Source organism: Scyliorhinus torazame, chromosome 7, assembly GCF_047496885.1.
Source record: "Scyliorhinus torazame isolate Kashiwa2021f chromosome 7, sScyTor2.1, whole genome shotgun sequence".
Taxonomy (NCBI): Eukaryota; Metazoa; Chordata; class Chondrichthyes; order Carcharhiniformes; family Scyliorhinidae; genus Scyliorhinus; species Scyliorhinus torazame.
The window spans coordinates 181,902,138-181,923,146 of record NC_092713.1 but is presented as its reverse complement, the minus strand read 5'-3'; the positions used below and the strand labels follow the sequence as shown (position 1 = coordinate 181,923,146).

Here is a 21,009-nt window from a genome sequence, read left to right as displayed (position 1 = left end):
ATTGCCCCTTAATTGAAAATAAAAAGAATTGGGCACTTTAAATTTATAAATAAATAAATAACCTGTGATCCCTTTCCCCCAAAGAGCTGTATTTAACTCCTTCTTGAAAACATGCACTGCAGAATCCTCCGTCGGCGGCATCCTCCAGTCCTCTAGCAGCATACCCACGCCCACGGGTTTCCCAATGGCATGTATCTTTAAAATCTTCTGACTCTGATACATGGCCAGTTTAGCTGGATTCTCCCCAGCCAGGTTATCCCCATTAGGGCTGGATAGTTACCTTTAACGATGTCCAGGGACAAGTCTGCTGTTTGCCCGTTTAGCTGAACATTACATTGATACAGCCCCTCAACAGATCCACTTTTCTGGTGTAGGTTTTGAGCGTTTGAAGGTTTCAAGGCAATACGTTGTGGTTTATCTTGGTAATCAGTTTCTGGGACCAACAAAATGGCTTCGCCGATGTCAACCTCCATTTTCACTGATTGTCCATCCAGTAAAGGACTGACCCAGCATCGGTTTGTTGTGCCCTGGTTCCTTCTCGCTTCAAGTTTTCACTTGATGTAGACCATAAGACCATAAGACATAGGAGCGGAAGTAAGGCCATTCGGCCCATCGAGTCCACTCCACCAGTCAATCATGGCTGATTTCAACTCCATTTACCCGCTCTCTCTCCATAGCCCTTAATTCCTCGAGAAATCAAGAATTTATCAACTTCTGTCTTAAAGACACTCAACGTCCCGGCCTCCACCGCCCTCTGTGGCAATGAATTCCACAGACCCACCACTCTCTGGCTGAAGAAATTTCTCCTCATCTCTGTTCTAAAGTGACTCCCTTTTATTCTAAGGCTGTGCCCCCGGGTCCTAGTCTCCCCTGCTAATGGAAACAACTTCCCTACGTCCACCCTGTCTAAGCCATTCATTATCTTGTAAGTTTCTATTAGATCTCCCCTCAACTCCTAAACTCCAATGAATATAATCCCAGGATCCTCAGACGTTCATCGTATGTTAGGCCTACCATTCCTGGGATCATCCATGTGAATCTCCGCTGGACCCGCTCCAGTGCCAGTATGTCCTTCCTGAGGTGTGGGGCCCATAATTGCTCACAGTATTCTAAATGGGGCCTAACTAGTGCTTTATAAAGCTTCAGAAGTACATCCCTGCTTTTATATTCCAAGCCTCTTGAGATAAATGACAACATTGCATTTGCTTTCTTAATTACGGACTCAACCTGCAAGTTTACCTTTAGAGAATCCTGGACTAGGACTCCCTTTGCACTTCAGCATTATGAATTTTGTCACCGTTTAGAAAATAGTCCATGCCTCTATTCTTTTTTCCAAAATGCAAGACCTCGCACTTGCCCACGTTGAATTTCATCAGCCATTTCTTGGACCACTCTCCTAAACTGTCTAAATCTTTCTGCAGCCTCCCCACCTCCTCCATACTACCTGCCCCTCCACCTATCTTTGTATCATCGGCAAACTTAGCCAGAATGCCCCCAGTCCCATCATCTAGATCGTTAATATATAAAGAGAACAGCTGTGGCCCCAACACTGAACCCTGCAGGACACCACTCGTCACCGGTTGCCATTCCGAAAAAGAACCTTTTATCCCAACTCTCTGCCTTCTGCCTGACAGCCAATCGTCAATCCATATTAGTACCTTGCCTCGAATATCATGGGCCCTTATTTTACTCAGCAGTCTCCCATGAGGCACCTTATCAAAGGACTTTTGGAAGTCAAGATAGATAACATCCATTGGCTCTCCTTGGTCTAACCTATTTGTTATCTCTTCAAAGAACTCTAACAGGTTTGTCAGGCACGACCTCCCCTTACTAAATCCATGCTGACTTGTCCTAATCCGACCCTGCACTTGCCTTTTATAATTCTTGTTTGAAACTTGCTCTTTATTTCTCCAACACGCATGTTCGATGTGCCCCTTACTACCCTAATTCTTGGATTTAGCATCTTTAGTCCAGCAATCAGTTACTGTGTGCACAGGTTTTGCACATTGATAGCAATTTTGAAACTGTGTCTGTGTTTAGGTCCTAGCTGACATTTCATAGATCTTAGTGCTCCAGCTTAATTGTTGTGCTTTCTCAGCTGCTAGTTCCATAGAGATCGCGGCTTCTAAAGCCTTCTTAAGGTCTCAGTTGGAGTGTTAGTAGCCTTTTCTGGATAGCTTTGCTTCTTAACCCACACACAAGTCTGTCTCTAATAGTGTCATTCAAGTCATCGCCAAATTCACAGTATTCAGCTAATTTCTTCAAGGTAGCTACGAACTGTGTGATTCATTTGCGTTCTGGCTGGTTATGTTCGTGGAACCTGAATCGCTTGGTGATGACCAAGGGTTCCGGTGAAAAATGTCTCCACAATTTCACAATAGGTTTTTGAGTCTGGTTTCTCTGGTTGCATCAGACTTCGCCGGAGGGTGAAAATATTCACTCCCATCATGCTTAGGAAGGTTGGGACTACTATGTTCATCTGCATCTGTGGATAGTCAGAGGCTTTTCCCCAGGGTAGAGGGGTCAATTACTAGGGGGCATAGGTTTAAGGTGAGAGGGGCAAGGTTTAGAGTAGATGTACGAGGCAAGTTTTTTACGCAGAGGGTAGTGGGCGCCTGGAACTCGCTACCGGAGGAGGTGGTGGAAGCAGGGACGATAGTGACATTTAAGGGGCATCTTGACAAATACATGAATAGGATGGGAATAGAGGGATACGGACCCAGGAAGTGTAGAAGATTGTAGTTTAGACGGGCAGCATGGTCGGCATGGGCTTGGAGGGCCGAAGGGCCTGTTCCTGTGCTGTACATTTCTTTGTTCTTTGTTCTTTGTTCTTTGCACAAAATATTTGAATCTTTCAGTGGTGTATGAGCTCCAGCACTCAGTGCGTTTATCATACAGTCCTATGGTTCCCAAAACACCTGCCATATTACTATGGGAAGGCTTGTGTAAGCACAAATATGCCACAAAGTCTTTAGCACTACCTCACTTCTTTTTCTTTCCTTTCAAACAAGGTATCCCTGAGCTTAGCCTGTTCCTTTCTGAGTTTTGCAAGAGGTGTTGCAAAACTCCCCTAGCTTTCAATTAATTGTTGCAGGGTATTTGTTACTTTACTTGCTACTCAGAATAGAGGGAACACTGTTCCAGAACTTTCCAGGCAGAGTGCATGACAAGCTTCTTTGATTCTGTTTTCACCAAAACCTTTGTTTAAATTTTGGTTTGTTTGATGGTTGCTGACATCAATTGGTACCAGCTTTGATGTTTTTATCTTCCTCAGCCCTTTGTTGAATGGCTGGAGAGTGGATTGAGGATTTTACTTAATCCACTGAATTTCTGCAGTTCTTTTTTGTGTGTTTGCAGTGCGGATCAACCACCTCATCGCCAGTTTCTTTTTGGTATTTTTAAAGGATCGGCTCACAGACCACGAAGGTACAAACAAGAGCTTTATTGGAAAAGTGTTTTCACTACAGGCTGCTCGACTAATCTGACTGTTATCCCACCCAAACTGCCAATGACTTCATCAATATATCACTTTGGCAAACTCTTAAAGTGACATTGTTTCAACGATAAGAAATGAAATGAAAGTCATCATAGTTCCTGAGGACCATAGGCTGCTCTCCCATTTTGAGAGAGAGCTGACTGGTGGTGATTTAACCTGAAGGTCACCACAGCTCAGGCGAGGGGCAAGGTTGAGAAGGCAGGGCCTTCATGGACAACCTCAACTGGAATAGAATTTGAACCCGCACTGTTGGCGATGCTGAATATACAACACTTTCAAACTTAATGTTAAACTCTATTATATTATGGTTACTATTTCCTAAAGGCTCCTTGGCAGCAAGGTTATTCATTAGTTTTTTCTCATTATATAATACTAAATCTGGGGACAGCATGTGGTGCAGTGGTTAGCACTGGGACTACGGCGCTGAGAACCCGGGTTCGAATCCCGCCCTGGGTCACCGTTCGTGTGGAGCTTGCATATTCTCCCCGTGTCTGCGTGGGATTCACCCCCACAACCCAAAAATGTGCAGGTTAGGTGGATTGGCCACGTTAAATTGCCCCTTAATTGGAAAAAATTAATAATTGGGTACTCTAAATTTATTTTAAAAACAAAATAAAATAATACTAAATCTAAAATAACCTGATCACTGGTCATTTTCTAATGTGCTGCTCCAGAAACCCATCTTATATAAACTCCAGGAATTCATTCAACATTAGTGATAGTTAAATTTACCCTTTTCATATGTAAATTCAAGTAGCCCATTATTACTGCATTTCCCATGTCACATGCAGCTCTAATTCCCTGATTTATACTGGGCCCTTCATTACTACTACAGTTTGATGACCTATAAAGAAGTCCAACTAATGCTTGCTGCCCCTTCCTGATTCTTAATTGGACCCAAACTGATTCAACATCTTGATCCTTCAATCTAAGATCGACCCTCACTATTGTACTGACCTCATCCCTTCTTAACAGTGCTAACCCTTCTCCTTTGCCAACCCTTCTCCTTTGCCCCTCCGTCTATCCTTCCAGAATGCCAAATATTCCTGAATATTCAGTTCCCAGTCCTGGTCACACTGTAACCATGTCAGATCATAAATATTTACTTCTATTTGTGCTTTCAAATCATCTACTTTATTGTGAATGCTGCATGCATTCAGATAGAATGCACTTAATTTGTCTTCTTAATATTATTCCACACTAATCCTGCCAGATGCCTGCCTTCACTTAATCTGCCTTCTAATCTAGCAAGATTTTTACTTCCTTTAACAGTTCTGCTTCACTCCCATCTGAGCTTGGCTCAGGTTTCCAGCCCCCATCTGAATCCAGTTTGAACAATCATTGATCGTGATTACACCCAGTGAGCTGTAATACCCAGTACTCGATATTCCTTCCAGTGAGCTGTAATACCCAGTGCTGAATATTACACCCAGTGAGCTGTAACACCCATTAAGTTATAATGCCCAGTGAACAAAGAGAACAAAGAACAGTACAGCACAGGAACAGGCCTTTTGGCCCTCCAAGCCTGCGCCGATCGTGATGCCTGTCTAAACTAAAACACTTCTGCACTTCCAGGGTCCATATCCCCCAACTCCCACCTGTTCAGGTATTTGTCAAGACACCAGTTAAACGTCGCTATCGTACCTGATTCCACCACCTCCCCCGGCACTCACCACACTTTGTAAAAAGCTTCCCTCGCAAATCTCCTCCATACTTTGCCCCTCGCACCTTAAACCTATGCCCACCAGTAATTGGCTTTTCCACCCTGGAGAAAAGCGTCTGACTATCCACTCTGTCCATGCCCCTCATAATTTTGTAAACTTCTATCAGATTGCGCCTCAACCTCCGTCATTCCAGTGCTGTCTAATACACCCAGTGAGCTGTGTTCCCAGTGCTCTCTAGTGCTCTCTCTCTTACACCTGGTGAGTGTTAATATTGTGTAAAGTGTCACCCCCTCTTTTGTATGCTCTTTTTACTCCGTATTGCAATGGCCATGAACATATGTCAATTGCCTCAGCTTAAACATGTGTCTCTGCAGTATGTAAGGTACTGATGTACTTTTATAGATGCTGATCATTTATGTTCAGCATGAATGGTACATTGACACTATGTACAGTCATATCTAATTTAATCCCACAGAGGATGCCAATTTCAACGCGTGGCAGGTCTGTTGTGTGAGAACTCAATGCATTTGTTGTAAACAGTCCTGAAGAACTCCCTGTGTAAAAGCACAGCAAATAATACAGGCACTGAAACTATCAAATGGTTACCTGTTTCACAGGGCCCCCTGTGTGTAATGCTGAGATTGCTTTCTCTGTTGCTGTGAAATACTTCTTTGAACCTACAGATGTTGTTGTAGGTCTTTCCATTGGATCCGCACATACTTTCCTGGGATCGGCATGTACATTGGGGTTCCGGGATCTCCCCAAGGAAGGCAGCATTGATGTCCAGCAGACAATTCAGGTCCTCTCCACACCTTCCGTAGAAGTGGCTGGTGTTGTCGAGGTCGCAGGTTTGACCCTCGGCATTGCCGCACTCAGGGCAACAGTCACAAGCGTCCAGCACTGTCCCCGCCAGGCACCCTGATATCTCGGGGCACAGCTCAGGCTGGCACACCCCACAGCCATCTCCTTCCTGCAGGAGCCGCAGCCAGCCCCTGTGGTAAAGGCTGGGAAGAGCCTGTGTTACTTGCACCAAAAGGAACATCACTGCAGCAGCGATCACGGAATTCATTTCCAGGCTGGAATATGAGGGAGTCAAGATCCAATGAATCCAAAGAGCCAAGCTCCAGATATTTTCATTCTTTAAAAAAAGATGAAGTGGTTAAAATATAAATAAAACAAGTGATTGAAACCAAAGTCCAAGTAGTCTAAATAATCACTGGCCCAGTTACATTGGAAGAATGTGATCAAATTGATGAAAACAAGAACTCTCAGTACAGCTTTAACACAACCTCCGAGGGCATTCTGACGCAACAATGACAGCTTTGCCTTTGATTTCCTGAGGGGAGTTGGCACAAAGCTCTGCTACTCGGCAGAGACAGGCTGTGAGGAGCTGGGCACTGAGCACGGTGGAGAGTCTGTCTACGTGTATCAGAACTTTCCCCTTTTTAGCTTTTGTCAGTTACAGAGTTCTGTGTGCCTGCCAAACCCCTCCCGTACTCACACACACAAACACTCATACCCGGTCACAGGAAAGACAGAGCAGCCAGATGGAACTTGATGTTATAAAAACCTAGAATTACCTTGAATTTTATAAAGAAAAGAGATCCCTTGTCCAGTCCTGATTTGTCAACCATGGAAATTATTTATTTATTTATATATATATTTTTATTTGTTCATGGGACGTGAGCATCACAGGCTGGGCCAGCATTTATTGCCCACCCCAATTACCCATGAGGGGCAGTTAAGAATCAACCACATTACTGTGGGTCTGGAGTCACATGTAGGCCAGACCAGGGGCGTCATTCTCCGACCCCCCGCCGGGTCGGAGAATGGCCGTTGGCCGCCGTGAATCCCGCCCCCGCCGAAGTCTCCAGTACCGGAGATCGGGTGGGGGCGGGAATCGGGCCACGCCGGTTGTCGGGACCCCCCGCTGGATTCTCCGGCCCAGATGGGCCGAAGTCCCGCCCAGGAATTGCCTGTCCCGCCGACGTAAATCAAACCTGGTATTTACCGGCGGGACCAGGCGGCGTGGGCGGGCTCCGGGGTCCTGGGGGGGGGGGCACGGGGCGATCTGACCCCGGGGGGTGCCCCCACGGTGGCCTGGCCCGCGATCGGGGCCCACCGATCCGCGGGCGGGCCTGTGCCGTGGAGGCACTCTTTCCCTTCCGCCTCCGCTACGGCCTCCACCATGGCGGAGGCGGAAGAGACTCTCCCCACTGCGCATGCGCAGGAAACTGACAGCGGCCGCTGACGCTCCCGCGCATGCGCCGCATTTCCGCGCCAGCTGGCGGGGCAACAAACGCCATTTCCGCCAGCTGGCGGGGCGGAAATCCCTCCGGCGTGGGCCTAGCCCCTCAATGTTGGGGCTAGGCCGCCAAAGATGCGGAGCATTCCGCACCTTTGGGCCGGCGCGATGCCCGTCTGATTGGCGTCGTCTTTGGTGCCAGTCGGCGGACATCCCGCCGTTGGGGGAGAATTTGGCCCCAGAAAAGGATGACAAATTTCCTTCCCTAAAGGACATTAGTGAACCAGGTGGGGTTTTACGACAATTGACAATGGTTTCATGGTCATCACCAGAGTTTTTAATTCCAGATTTTTATTGAATTCAAATTTCACCATCTGCAGTGGCGGGTTTCGAACCTGGGTCCCCAGAGCATTACTCTGGGTCTCTGGTTTACTAGTCCAGTGACAATACCACCGCCTCCCCTTACCTGGTGACCTTTAAAAGGGTCACTGATAGGGCAGCATGTGGTGCAGTGGGTAGCACCGGGTCTGCGGCGCTGAGGACCCAGGTTCGAATCGCAGCCCTGGGTCACTGTCCGTGTGGGGTTTGCACATTCTCCCCATGTCTGCGTGGGTTTCACCCCCACAACCCAAAGATGTACAGGTTAGGTGGATTGGCCACGCTAAATTGCCTCTTAATTGGAAAAATATATATAATTGGGTACTCTAAATTTGTTTTTAACAAAGGGTCACTGATACTTGATTTGATACATGTGGCATAATCGATTACCTCACTGTGACGCCAAGTGCAACTTCGCTTGCCAGTCTTTTCTCAATCTAAACAATATGTACCCTACCCTACCCCCCCCCCCCCCCCATAGTTTAAAACCTTTTATTTTTGTAAGTCATGTCCTCGCTAAAGTCTAAAGGGGTGTAAAACCTTTTACCCTGGATGCGAGGTGACAGCATCATGCACTTCCAGGTCAACTGGCGACCCAGTCTTGGAATGCACCAGACAAACCGGTGTGGAATTTTCCATTTTCCAGGACTCCTGAATTATGGGATCTTTCCAGCCAAGGATTCAGCCCATTTGGGAATGAAGATGCCTCCACCACACACACCCACCCCACAATGTCCATCCTGACTCAAGGCCATGTCCTGAAGCTGAAGGGTGATTGTGTTGAACCCATAGTCCCACCTAATTCCACCTCCTGCGGTCCTTTAATTATAATCTTCAAACAGAATAATTGACTTTATTGTACAAGCCTTTCAAAGGCAGTGCAGTTGAGATCCATGAGGAGGTCTAACTAACTGCCAAGTAAGTTTCTTGCAATGTTTTGCATCACAGGGATCATAATTCCCATCAGGACAGTGAGAGGAAAAGTTCCAGAAAAATTGCATATGAACTGCCGTCAGTGGCCCAGAGGTTTGAGAGCAGTAAACCCACCAGGATCTTCAACTCCTGATCACAGTGTGGCTGTTCAATACCTCACACACTGAGCTCCAAACTGTTCTATTGTCAGGATGGGAGGTGGCAGGAGAGCAAAGGAGCAAGGGAGTGAGTGAGTGTGGGAGTGGAGGGAGAGGGTGAATAGAATCAGAACTTTGGTTCTGAGATCTGCCTTGCCACTTAACTCAGAATCTCCAAAAACCACCATCCATCACCTCCTCCAATCATCACCTTGTCCCCAAACATACCCTCCCCAATCACACACTCCTAATCACTCCCTACCCATCACCCCCTCCTGTCTCACATCCTCCCCATCAGACACTCCCAATCACCCCCCCATCACCCCCTCCCAATCACCCCGTGCAATCATTCCCTCTGCAATCACATCCTCCCCATCACCCCCTCCCATATCCCTTACCCATCACCCCCTACCCATCACCCCTCCCCAGTCACATCCTCCCCAATCACATCATCCCTATCACCCACTGCACATCTCCCCCTCCCCCAACCCCACCCCCATCACCTCTCCACTCCTCCCAGCACCACCTCCCCCCCCACCCCCCCACCCCACCATGTTGTATCCTGTCGTTGCCACATTAAATTAATCTGTCAAAGTGACAGAAAGATGGAGGCCCATCTGAAATGCCTCATGAGAAACAATAGTGTGTCTCCACACTCTTGTGTGAATGCAATGTGACCAGAGCACAGCTCTATGGAATTGCTGGCTGTTGCAGGATCGGCTCGCGATAACTCAGAGGTGGACATAGTTCAGTCCTGACCAGTGGTCATGAACACACTTCCATTAGGAAAGGGGGGGATTGGGAAAAGAGAAAAGATTTAAAAAACCCACCTTTGACAATCACCGAGTGCCGATAACTCTTCAATCTCGATGTGGCACAAATCCAGCTGAGCCGACAGCAGGCTGACTACGCAGAACTGCTCGGGAGAAGGATCCTAACAACCATTCCAATAACCAGGCTTGCACGGACTGGCTGTGCAGACACTCCATGAGTGAACAGCAAATTGTGACTTGGCAATGATCAACTCAGATCAGGAATTTGCTTATCCCAGCAGGAAACACAATCCCTACACTTGGCTCCCCATTTGATTGAAGCAAGATTTGATATAATGACTGTTCTACTGGATTCCAGGGCTCCTGTTGATGAAGCATTGGTGGGTTGTTCCACACATAACATGATCAGCAGTAATAATGACCTGCAAGGGCCAAAGGTCACAAAAGTCATAAGAAGACTAACGTTTTGGCAAAACAAAACCTCTGCAAGCAGTAGCTTTAAGTAATTTGAGCATAATCCTGTGAGGCAAATGCTCCACATGTTTGAACTGGCTGATTGTCTGCATTATTTGCCTGAATGAATAAGTCAACTTAATTAAATATTTTCAATTGAATCTCATGGTTTCAAACTCAACCTGCTGCCTTAGCGTAAGAGAGCTTTCTGTGAACATGTAAGAGAGCTTTCTGTGAACATGTAAGAGAGCTTTCTGTGAACACGTAAGAGAGCTTTCTGTGAACACGTAAGAGAGCTTTCTGTGAACATGTAAGAGAGCTTTCTGTGAACATGTAAGAGAGCTTTCTGTGAACATGTGAGAGAGCTTTCTGTGAACACGTAAGAGAGCTTTCTGTGAACATGTGAGAGAGCTTTCTGTGAACATGTAAGAGAGCTTTCTGTGAACACGTAAGAGAGCTTTCTGTGAACACGTAAGAGAGCTTTCTGTGAACATGTAAGAGAGCTTTCTGTGAACACGTAAGAGAGCTTTCTGTGAACACGTAAGAGAGCTTTCTGTGAACACGTAAGAGAGCTTTCTGTGAACACGTAAGAGAGCTTTCTGTGAACATGTGAGAGAGCTTTCTGTGAACACGTAAGAGAGCTTTCTGTGAACATGTGAGAGAGCTTTCTGTGAACATGTAAGAGAGCTTTCTGTGAACATGTGAGAGAGCTTTCTGTGAACATGTGAGAGAGCTCTCTGTGAACACGTAAGAGAGCTTTCTGTGAACATGTAAGAGAGCTTTCTGTGAACACGTAAGAGAGCTTTCTGTGAACACGTAAGAGAGCTTTCTGTGAACATGTGAGAGAGCTTTCTGTGAACATGTGAGAGAGCTCTCTGTGAACACGTAAGAGAGCTTTCTGTGAACATGTGAGAGAGCTCTCTGTGAACATGTAAGAGCTTTCTGTGAACATGTAAGAGAGCTTTCTGTGAACATGTAAGAGCTTTCTGTGAACACGTAAGAGAGCTTTCTGTGAACATGTGAGAGAGCTTTCTGTGAACACGTAAGAGAGCTTTCTGTGAACATGTAAGAGAGCTTTCTGTGAACATGTAAGAGAGCTTTCTGTGAACATGTAAGAGAGCTTTCTGTGAACATGTAAGAGAGCTTTCTGTGAACACGTAAGAGAGCTTTCTGTGAACACGTAAGAGAGCTTTCTGTGAACATGTGAGAGAGCTTTCTGTGAACACGTAAGAGAGCTTTCTGTGAACATGTGAGAGAGCTTTCTGTGAACATGTGAGAGAGCTTTCTGTGAACACGTAAGAGAGCTTTCTGTGAACATGTGAGAGAGCTTTCTGTGAACACGTAAGAGAGCTTTCTGTGAACATGTAAGAGAGCTTTCTGTGAACATGTAAGAGCTTTCTGTGAACATGTAAGAGAGCTTTCTGTGAACATGTAAGAGAGCTTTCTGTGAACATGTAAGAGAGCTTTCTGTGAACATGTGAGAGAGCTTTCTGTGAACACGTAAGAGAGCTTTCTGTGAACATGTAAGAGAGCTTTCTGTGAACATGTAAGAGAGCTTTCTGTGAACATGTAAGAGCTTTCTGTGAACATGTAAGAGAGCTTTCTGTGAACATGTAAGGGAGCTTTCTGTGAACATGTAAGAGAGCTTTCTGTGAACATGTAAGAGCTTTCTGTGAACATGTAAGAGAGCTTTCTGTGAACATGTAAGGGAGCTTTCTGTGAACATGTAAGAGAGCTTTCTGTGAACATGTAAGAGCTTTCTGTGAACATGTAAGAGAGCTTTCTGTGAACATGTGAGAGAGCTCTCTGTGAACATGTAAGAGAGCTTTCTGTGAACATGTGAGAGAGCTTTCTGTGAACATGTAAGAGCTTTCTGTGAACATGTAAGAGAGCTTTCTGTGAACATGTAAGAGAGCTTTCTGTGAACACGTAAGAGAGCTTTCTGTGAACACGTAAGAGAGCTTTCTGTGAACATGTGAGAGAGCTTTCTGTGAACACGTAAGAGAGCTTTCTGTGAACATGTGAGAGAGCTTTCTGTGAACATGTAAGAGAGCTTTCTGTAAACATGTAAGAGAGCTTTCTGTGAACATGTAAGAGAGCTTTCTGTGAACACGTAAGAGAGCTTTCTGTGAACATGTGAGAGAGATTTCTGTGAACACGTAAGAGAGCTTTCTGTGAACATGTGAGAGAGCTTTCTGTGAACATGTGAGGGAGCTTTCTGTGAACACGTAAGAGAGCTTTCTGTGAACATGTAAGAGAGCGTTCTGTGAACATGTAAGAGCTTTCTGTGAACATGTAAGAGAGCTTTCTGTGAACATGTGAGAGAGCTCTCTGTGAACATGTAAGAGAGCTTTCTGTGAACATGTAAGAGCGCTTTCTGTGAACATGTAAGAGAGCTTTCTGTGAACATGTAAGAGAGCTTTCTGTGAACACGTAAGAGAGCTTTCTGTGAACACGTAAGAGAGCTTTCTGTGAACACGTAAGAGAGCTTTCTGTGAACACGTAAGAGAGCTTTCTGTGAACATGTAAGAGAGCTTTCTGTGAACACGTAAGAGAGCTTTCTGTGAACATGTAAGAGAGCTTTCTGTGAACACGTAAGAGAGCTTTCTGTGAACACGTAAGAGAGCTTTCTGTGAACACGTAAGAGAGCTTTCTGTGAACACGTAAGAGAGCTTTCTGTGAACACGTAAGAGAGCTTTCTGTGAACATGTAAGAGAGCTTTCTGTGAACATGTGAGAGAGCTCTCTGTGAACATGTAAGAGAGCTTTCTGTGAACATGTAAGAGAGCTTTCTGTGAACATGTAAGAGAGCTTTCTGTGAACACGTAAGAGAGCTTTCTGTGAACATGTGAGAGAGCTTTCTGTGAACATGTAAGGGAGCTTTCTGTGAACATGTGAGAGAGCTTTCTGTGAACACGTAAGAGCTTTCTGTGAACATGTAAGAGAGCTTTCTGTGAACACGTAAGAGAGCTTTCTGTGAACACGTAAGAGAGCTTTCTGTGAACATGTGAGAGAGCTTTCTGTGAACACGTAAGAGAGCTTTCTGTGAACATGTGAGAGAGCTTTCTGTGAACACGTAAGAGAGCTTTCTGTGAACATGTGAGAGAGCTTTCTGTGAACATGTGAGAGAGCTTTCTGTGAACATGTAAGAGCTTTCTGTGAACACGTAAGAGAGCTTTCTGTGAACATGTGAGAGAGCTTTCTGTGAACACGTAAGAGAGCTTTCTGTGAACATGTGAGAGAGCTTTCTGTGAACATGTAAGAGAGCTCTCTGTGAACATGTAAGAGCTTTCTGTGAACACGTAAGAGAGCTTTCTGTGAACATGTGAGAGAGCTTTCTGTGAACACGTAAGAGAGCTTTCTGTGAACATGTGAGAGAGCTTTCTGTGAACACGTAAGAGAGCTTTCTGTGAACACGTAAGAGAGCTTTCTGTGAACATGTGAGAGAGCTTTCTGTGAACATGTGAGAGAGCTTTCTGTGAACACGTAAGAGAGCTTTCTGTGAACATGTGAGAGAGCTTTCTGTGAACATGTAAGAGCTTTCTGTGAACACGTAAGAGAGCTTTCTGTGAACATGTGAGAGAGCTTTCTGTGAACACGTAAGAGAGCTTTCTGTGAACACGTAAGAGAGCTTTCTGTGAACATGTAAGAGAGCTTTCTGTGAACACGTAAGAGAGCTTTCTGTGAACACGTAAGAGAGCTTTCTGTGAACATGTGAGAGAGCTTTCTGTGAACATGTAAGAGAGCTTTCTGTGAACATGTGAGAGAGCTCTCTGTGAACATGTGAGAGAGCTCTCTGTGAACATGTAAGAGCTTTCTGTGAACACGTAAGAGAGCTTTCTGTGAACATGTGAGAGAGCTTTCTGTGAACACGTAAGAGAGCTTTCTGTGAACACGTAAGAGAGCTTTCTGTGAACACGTAAGAGAGCTTTCTGTGAACATGTGAGAGAGCTTTCTGTGAACATGTAAGAGAGCTTTCTGTGAACATGTGAGAGAGCTTTCTGTGAACACGTAAGAGAGCTTTCTGTGAACATGTAAGAGAGCTTTCTGTGAACATGTGAGAGAGCTTTCTGTGAACATGTGAGAGAGCTTTCTGTGAACATGTGAGAGAGCTCTCTGTGAACATGTAAGAGAGCTTTCTGTGAACATGTAAGAGAGCTTTCTGTGAACACGTAAGAGAGCTTTCTGTGAACACGTAAGAGAGCTTTCTGTGAACATGTGAGAGAGCTCTCTGTGAACATGTAAGAGAGCTTTCTGTGAACATGTAAGAGAGCTTTCTGTGAACACGTAAGAGAGCTTTCTGTGAACACGTAAGAGAGCTTTCTGTGAACACGTAAGAGAGCTTTCTGTGAACATGTAAGAGAGCTTTCTGTGAACACGTAAGAGAGCTTTCTGTGAACATGTAAGAGAGCTTTCTGTGAACATGTAAGAGAGCTTTCTGTGAACACGTAAGAGAGCTTTCTGTGAACATGTGAGAGAGCTCTCTGTGAACATGTAAGAGAGCTTTCTGTGAACATGTAAGAGAGCTTTCTGTGAACATGTAAGAGAGCTTTCTGTGAACACGTAAGAGAGCTTTCTGTGAACATGTGAGAGAGCTTTCTGTGAACATGTAAGGGAGCTTTCTGTGAACATGTGAGAGAGCTTTCTGTGAACACGTAAGAGCTTTCTGTGAACATGTAAGAGAGCTTTCTGTGAACACGTAAGAGAGCTTTCTGTGAACACGTAAGAGAGCTTTCTGTGAACATGTGAGAGAGCTTTCTGTGAACACGTAAGAGAGCTTTCTGTGAACATGTGAGAGAGCTTTCTGTGAACACGTAAGAGAGCTTTCTGTGAACATGTGAGAGAGCTTTCTGTGAACATGTGAGAGAGCTTTCTGTGAACATGTAAGAGCTTTCTGTGAACACGTAAGAGAGCTTTCTGTGAACATGTGAGAGAGCTTTCTGTGAACACGTAAGAGAGCTTTCTGTGAACATGTGAGAGAGCTTTCTGTGAACATGTAAGAGAGCTCTCTGTGAACATGTAAGAGCTTTCTGTGAACACGTAAGAGAGCTTTCTGTGAACATGTGAGAGAGCTTTCTGTGAACACGTAAGAGAGCTTTCTGTGAACATGTGAGAGAGCTTTCTGTGAACACGTAAGAGAGCTTTCTGTGAACACGTAAGAGAGCTTTCTGTGAACATGTGAGAGAGCTTTCTGTGAACATGTGAGAGAGCTTTCTGTGAACACGTAAGAGAGCTTTCTGTGAACATGTGAGAGAGCTTTCTGTGAACATGTAAGAGCTTTCTGTGAACACGTAAGAGAGCTTTCTGTGAACATGTGAGAGAGCTTTCTGTGAACACGTAAGAGAGCTTTCTGTGAACACGTAAGAGAGCTTTCTGTGAACATGTAAGAGAGCTTTCTGTGAACACGTAAGAGAGCTTTCTGTGAACACGTAAGAGAGCTTTCTGTGAACATGTGAGAGAGCTTTCTGTGAACATGTAAGAGAGCTTTCTGTGAACATGTGAGAGAGCTCTCTGTGAACATGTGAGAGAGCTCTCTGTGAACATGTAAGAGCTTTCTGTGAACACGTAAGAGAGCTTTCTGTGAACATGTGAGAGAGCTTTCTGTGAACACGTAAGAGAGCTTTCTGTGAACACGTAAGAGAGCTTTCTGTGAACACGTAAGAGAGCTTTCTGTGAACATGTGAGAGAGCTTTCTGTGAACATGTAAGAGAGCTTTCTGTGAACATGTGAGAGAGCTTTCTGTGAACACGTAAGAGAGCTTTCTGTGAACATGTAAGAGAGCTTTCTGTGAACATGTGAGAGAGCTTTCTGTGAACATGTGAGAGAGCTTTCTGTGAACATGTGAGAGAGCTCTCTGTGAACATGTAAGAGAGCTTTCTGTGAACATGTAAGAGAGCTTTCTGTGAACATGTAAGAGAGCTTTCTGTGAACACGTAAGAGAGCTTTCTGTGAACATGTGAGAGAGCTCTCTGTGAACATGTAAGAGAGCTTTCTGTGAACATGTAAGAGAGCTTTCTGTGAACATGTAAGAGAGCTTTCTGTGAACACGTAAGAGAGCTTTCTGTGAACACGTAAGAGAGCTTTCTGTGAACACGTAAGAGAGCTTTCTGTGAACACGTAAGAGAGCTTTCTGTGAACATGTAAGAGAGCTTTCTGTGAACACGTAAGAGAGCTTTCTGTGAACATGTAAGAGAGCTTTCTGTGAACATGTAAGAGAGCTTTCTGTGAACACGTAAGAGAGCTTTCTGTGAACATGTAAGAGAGCTTTCTGTGAACATGTAAGCGCTTTCTGTGAACACGTAAGAGAGCTTTCTGTGAACATGTGAGAGAGCTTTCTGTGAACATGTAAGAGAGCTTTCTGTGAACACGTAAGAGAGCTTTCTGTGAACACGTAAGAGAGCTTTCTGTGAACATGTAAGAGAGCTTTCTGTGAACATGTAAGAGAGCTTTCTGTGAACATGTAAGAGAGCTTTCTGTGAACATGTAAGAGAGCTTTCTGTGAACACGTAAGAGAGCTTTCTGTGAACATGTGAGAGAGCTTTCTGTGAACACGTAAGAGAGCTTTCTGTGAACATGGAAGAGAGCTTTCTGTGAACATGTAAGAGAGCTTTCTGTGAACACGTAAGAGAGCTTTCTGTGAACACGTAAGAGAGCTTTCTGTGAACACGTAAGAGAGCTTTCTGTGAACATGTAAGAGAGCTTTCTGTGAACACGTAAGAGAGCTTTCTGTGAACATGTGAGAGAGCTTTCTGTGAACACGTAAGAGAGCTTTCTGTGAACATGGAAGAGAGCTTTCTGTGAACATGTAAGAGAGCTTTCTGTGAACACGTAAGAGAGCTTTCTGTGAACACGTAAGAGAGCTTTCTGTGAACACGTAAGAGAGCTTTCTGTGAACACGTAAGAGAGCTTTCTGTGAACATGTAAGAGAGCTTTCTGTGAACATGTAAGAGAGCTTTCTGTGAACACGTAAGAGAGGAATCCCCCGGCGATTCTCCGGTCCGCGATGGGCCGAAGTCCCGCCACTGTCAGCCCACGCCAGCCGGCGTGGATTGAACCACCTTTGGGACGGCGGGACTAGACGGCATGGTCGGGCTCCGGGGTCCTGGGGGGGGGGCGCGGGGCGATCTGGCCCTGGGGTGTGCCCCCATGGTGGCCTGGCTCGCGATCGGGGCCCACCGATCCGCGGACAGGCCTGTGCCGTGGGGGCACTCTTTTCCTTCCGCCTTCGCCATGGTCTCCACCATGGCGGAGGCGGAAGTGACCCCCTCCACTGCACATGCACGGGTATGCCGTGAGCGGCCGCTGACGCTCCCGTGCATGTGCCGCCCGGCAAAGTCAGTTTTGCGCCAGCTGGCGGGGCGGAAATCAGTCCGGCTCGGGCCTAGTCCCTCAAGGTGAGGACTCGGCCGCTCCGCACCTTTGGGGCGGCGCGATGCCAGACTGATTTGCGCCGTTTTTGGCGCCGGTCAGCGGATATCGCACCGATATCGGAGAATCCCGCCCATGATCGTTATTCTGAAAGCCCAAACAGTTTTTAAACCTTCACTGAAGTACAACATTGCTCTAAGGTTCCCCCATCTGTCATATACAGATACAGCACTACAATTTGCTGGAACCGATCGAATTGAGTCTCATTGATAACCATCGGTGGAATTCTCCACTCCTGGGACTAAGTGTTGACGCCGGGATTCGTGGACTTCTACGACAGCAAAACTGGAGCCGCACCTGAACCGATTCAATTACTGTTGAGGGGCTAGCACTGGTGTCACATGGAACGCAATCGATTCCAATGAGAAATGGTGCCGGATTCGCCAGATTTGTGATTGACACTCAGGAGGCTGACAAGCTGCAGCTGCTTATATACACTGCACTCCCCACACACACACTATCCCAGCCAACAAGATGGTATCCCGTTTGATGGACGAAGAGCTCAAGACCTGCTGAACACCATGAAGTAGAGGCAGGCGACATTGTACCCCAGCTTGGGAAGGAGACTGCCAGCCACCGTCATTTGCCGTTTGCCGTGCCTGGGCACAGGTGGCATAAACAGTCAGTGCCATGAGCAACATCGCTCAGACCAGCCAGCAGTACCGTAAGAAACTACACAATCTCGTCAGGGTGAGTAGGCAGCACAATGCCCCTGGCACTAAACCACGTACCACACAACCGGAATCCGACCCGACCCCGTCAGCAGGTGGGCAGCCAAACTCCCACCCTGCACCAGCTGCCGGCAGCCATACTGGCCGCAATGGCCAGGTGCACTGATCACTGAAGCCACCAGCTACCCACTCCCTGGGCTGCATGCGTCGGACTGTTGAACGCTGTGCGTTTTCTGTTGCCCCCCCCCCCCCCCCCCCCAAGGAGAATGCTGCCCATAACCGCTGGAGCAAGAGAAGACTGGAGGGGGACTGCTGGACCTGCACACCTCACCGCGGCAGATCAGAGGGCCCTGGATGTGGTTGGCAGGCCAGAGGAAAAGGCAGTCGCCGGGGTGGAGATGGGCGTCGGGCGAGGAAGTGAGGCCCCGCTGAGTTGCGTTTCCCCGGGGCACGTGTGTCACCAACCCCCCCCCCCCCCCCACCGCCGCACCACCTTCACCCTCACAGCATCCTGAGAGAATCATAGAATCTACAGTGCAGAAGGAGGCCATTCAGCCCATCGAGTCCGCACCCTACCCAAAGCCCACACCTCCACCCTATCCCCGTAACCCAGAAATCCCAACTTACCTAAGGGCAATTTATCATGGCCAAACCACCTAACCTGCACATCTTTGGACTGCAGGAGAAACCGGAGCAACCAGAGGAAACCCACGCACACACGGCGTTGTGAAGACCGGTTTTCTTGCTGGTTCTTCTCTGTGCCACCAGCTTTTTCAATTTTCTTTTTTTTTTAATAAACATTTTATTGAGGTATTTTTGGTGTAGAAACAACAACAAAATAGAGATACATGAAACCATAAACATAGTGCAAAAACCGTCAACCTTTCGTACAGGTCCCACCCTTATTACCCCCCTACTCTAACCTAAACTACTACCCCCCCCCCCCTCTGCCCCGTCTGCTGACGATTAATTTTCCGCAAGGAAGTCGAGGAACGGTTGCCACCTCCAGGTGAACCCTAATAGTGAACCTTTCAAGGCAAACTTAATTTTCTCCATACAGAGAAAGATAGCCATGTCCAATAGCCAGGCCTCTGACTTCAGGGGCTTTGAGTCCCTCCATGCCAATAGTATCCGTCTCCAGGCTACCAGGGATGCAAAGGCCAGAACACCTGCCTCTTTCTCCTCCTGGATTCCCGGACCTTCCAACACCCCGAAAATCGCCACCTCTGGACCCAGCGCCACCCTTGTTTTTAACACCGTGGACATGACGTCCGCAAACCACTGCCAGAATCTCCAAAGCTTTGGACATGTCCAAAACATATGGACATGGTTCGCCGGTCCTTCCATTTTGTGCAGCTGTCCTCCACCCCAAAGAATCTGCTCATCAGGGCCACTGTCATGTGAGCCCGGTGAACAACCTTAAATTGTATCAGGCTGAGCCTGGCACATGTTGCAGACGCGTTGACTCTACTCAAGGCATCTGCCCATAAACCATCCTCTATCTCACCTCCCAGCTCCTCCGCCCACTTATGCTTCAGCTCCTCGGTCTGCGTCTCCTCCGACCCCATAAGCTCCTCATAGATGTCCGAAATGCCCTCCTCCCCTCCCCACCCTCTGGAAATTACCCTGTCCTGAATCCCCCTCAGCGGTAGGAGCGGGAATGTTGCCACCTGTTTACGAAGGAAGTCCCGCACCTGCAAGTATCTGAATTTGTTTCCCCTCACCAGCCCAGGCATTTCCTCCAACGCCCTCATACTCGGAAAGCTCCCCTCTATCAACATATCCCCCATTCTCTCAATCCCCGCTCTCCGCCATACCCGGAACCCCCCCATCCATACTCCCCGGGGCAATGGTTATCACAAATTGGGGCCCAGACCGATGCTCCCACTGCTCCCACATGCCGCCTCCACTGGCCCCAAACTCTCAGGGCCGCCACCACCACGGGGCTGGTGGAATACCACGCTGGCGGGAGTGGCAGAGGCGCAGTTACCAACGTCTCCAGACTGGTGCCCTTACAGGAAGCCACCTCCATAAGCACCCACGCCGACCCCTCCCCCACTACCCACTTCCTGATCATGGCTATGTTAGCCGCCCAGTAATAATTGCTAAAATTCGGCAGCGCCAGCCCGCCCTCTCCCCGGCTCTTGCCCGCCCAGACGAAGCCCGTGATCACCCTGTTGACCCAATTAAAAAAGGACCGCGGAATAAAAATGGGGAGACATTGAAATACAAATAGGAACCTCGGGAGGACCGTCGTTTTCACCGTTTGTACCCTCACGGCCAGGGACAACAGGAGCGCGTCCCATCTCCGGAAATTGTCCTTCATTTGGTCCACGAGCGGGGCCAGATTCAGTTTATGCAGCCGGTCCCATTCCCGCGCCTCTTGGATGCCCAGGTACTTAAAACTACTCCTTACTGACCTAAACGGCAGCTCCCCCAGTAGCCCCTCCTGTCCCCTCGCCTGAACCACAATCATCTCACTCTTATCCATGTTTAGCTTATACCCCGAAAACCAGCCGAATTGCCCTAAAATCTTCATGATTTCCTCCATCCCCTCCACTGGGTCCGAAACGTACAGAAGCAGATCATCCGCATCCGCATAGAGCGAAACCCTGTGCTCCACCTCCCCCCCCCCCCCCCCCCCCCCCCCCTCCGGACCAGTCCCCTCCAGCCCCTTGAAGCTCTCAGAGCAATTGCCAACGGCTCTATAGCCAGCGCAAACAACAGTGGGAAGAGAGGGCATCCCATTCTCGTCCCCCGATTGACTTGTTCATCCGCACACTTGCCACTGGAGCCTGATACAGTAACCTGACCCAGTCAATAAAGCCGTGC

At 47.2% G+C, this 21,009-nt stretch overlaps 1 protein-coding gene across 1 annotated transcript in view; it reads right to left on the bottom strand.

The window, feature by feature from the left end:
- LOC140427373 (kazal-type serine protease inhibitor domain-containing protein 1-like) overlaps positions 1–6,542 on the bottom strand; it is an 87,427-nt gene extending 80,885 nt beyond the window's left edge. Inside the window, exon 1 of the mRNA XM_072512920.1 lies at positions 5,767–6,542. Coding sequence (XP_072369021.1) covers positions 5,767–6,229 — 463 coding nt within the window. The 5' untranslated portion in view covers positions 6,230–6,542. The remainder of the gene's footprint in view (positions 1–5,766) is intronic.
- Between the last annotated feature and the right edge of the window lie 14,467 nt (positions 6,543–21,009).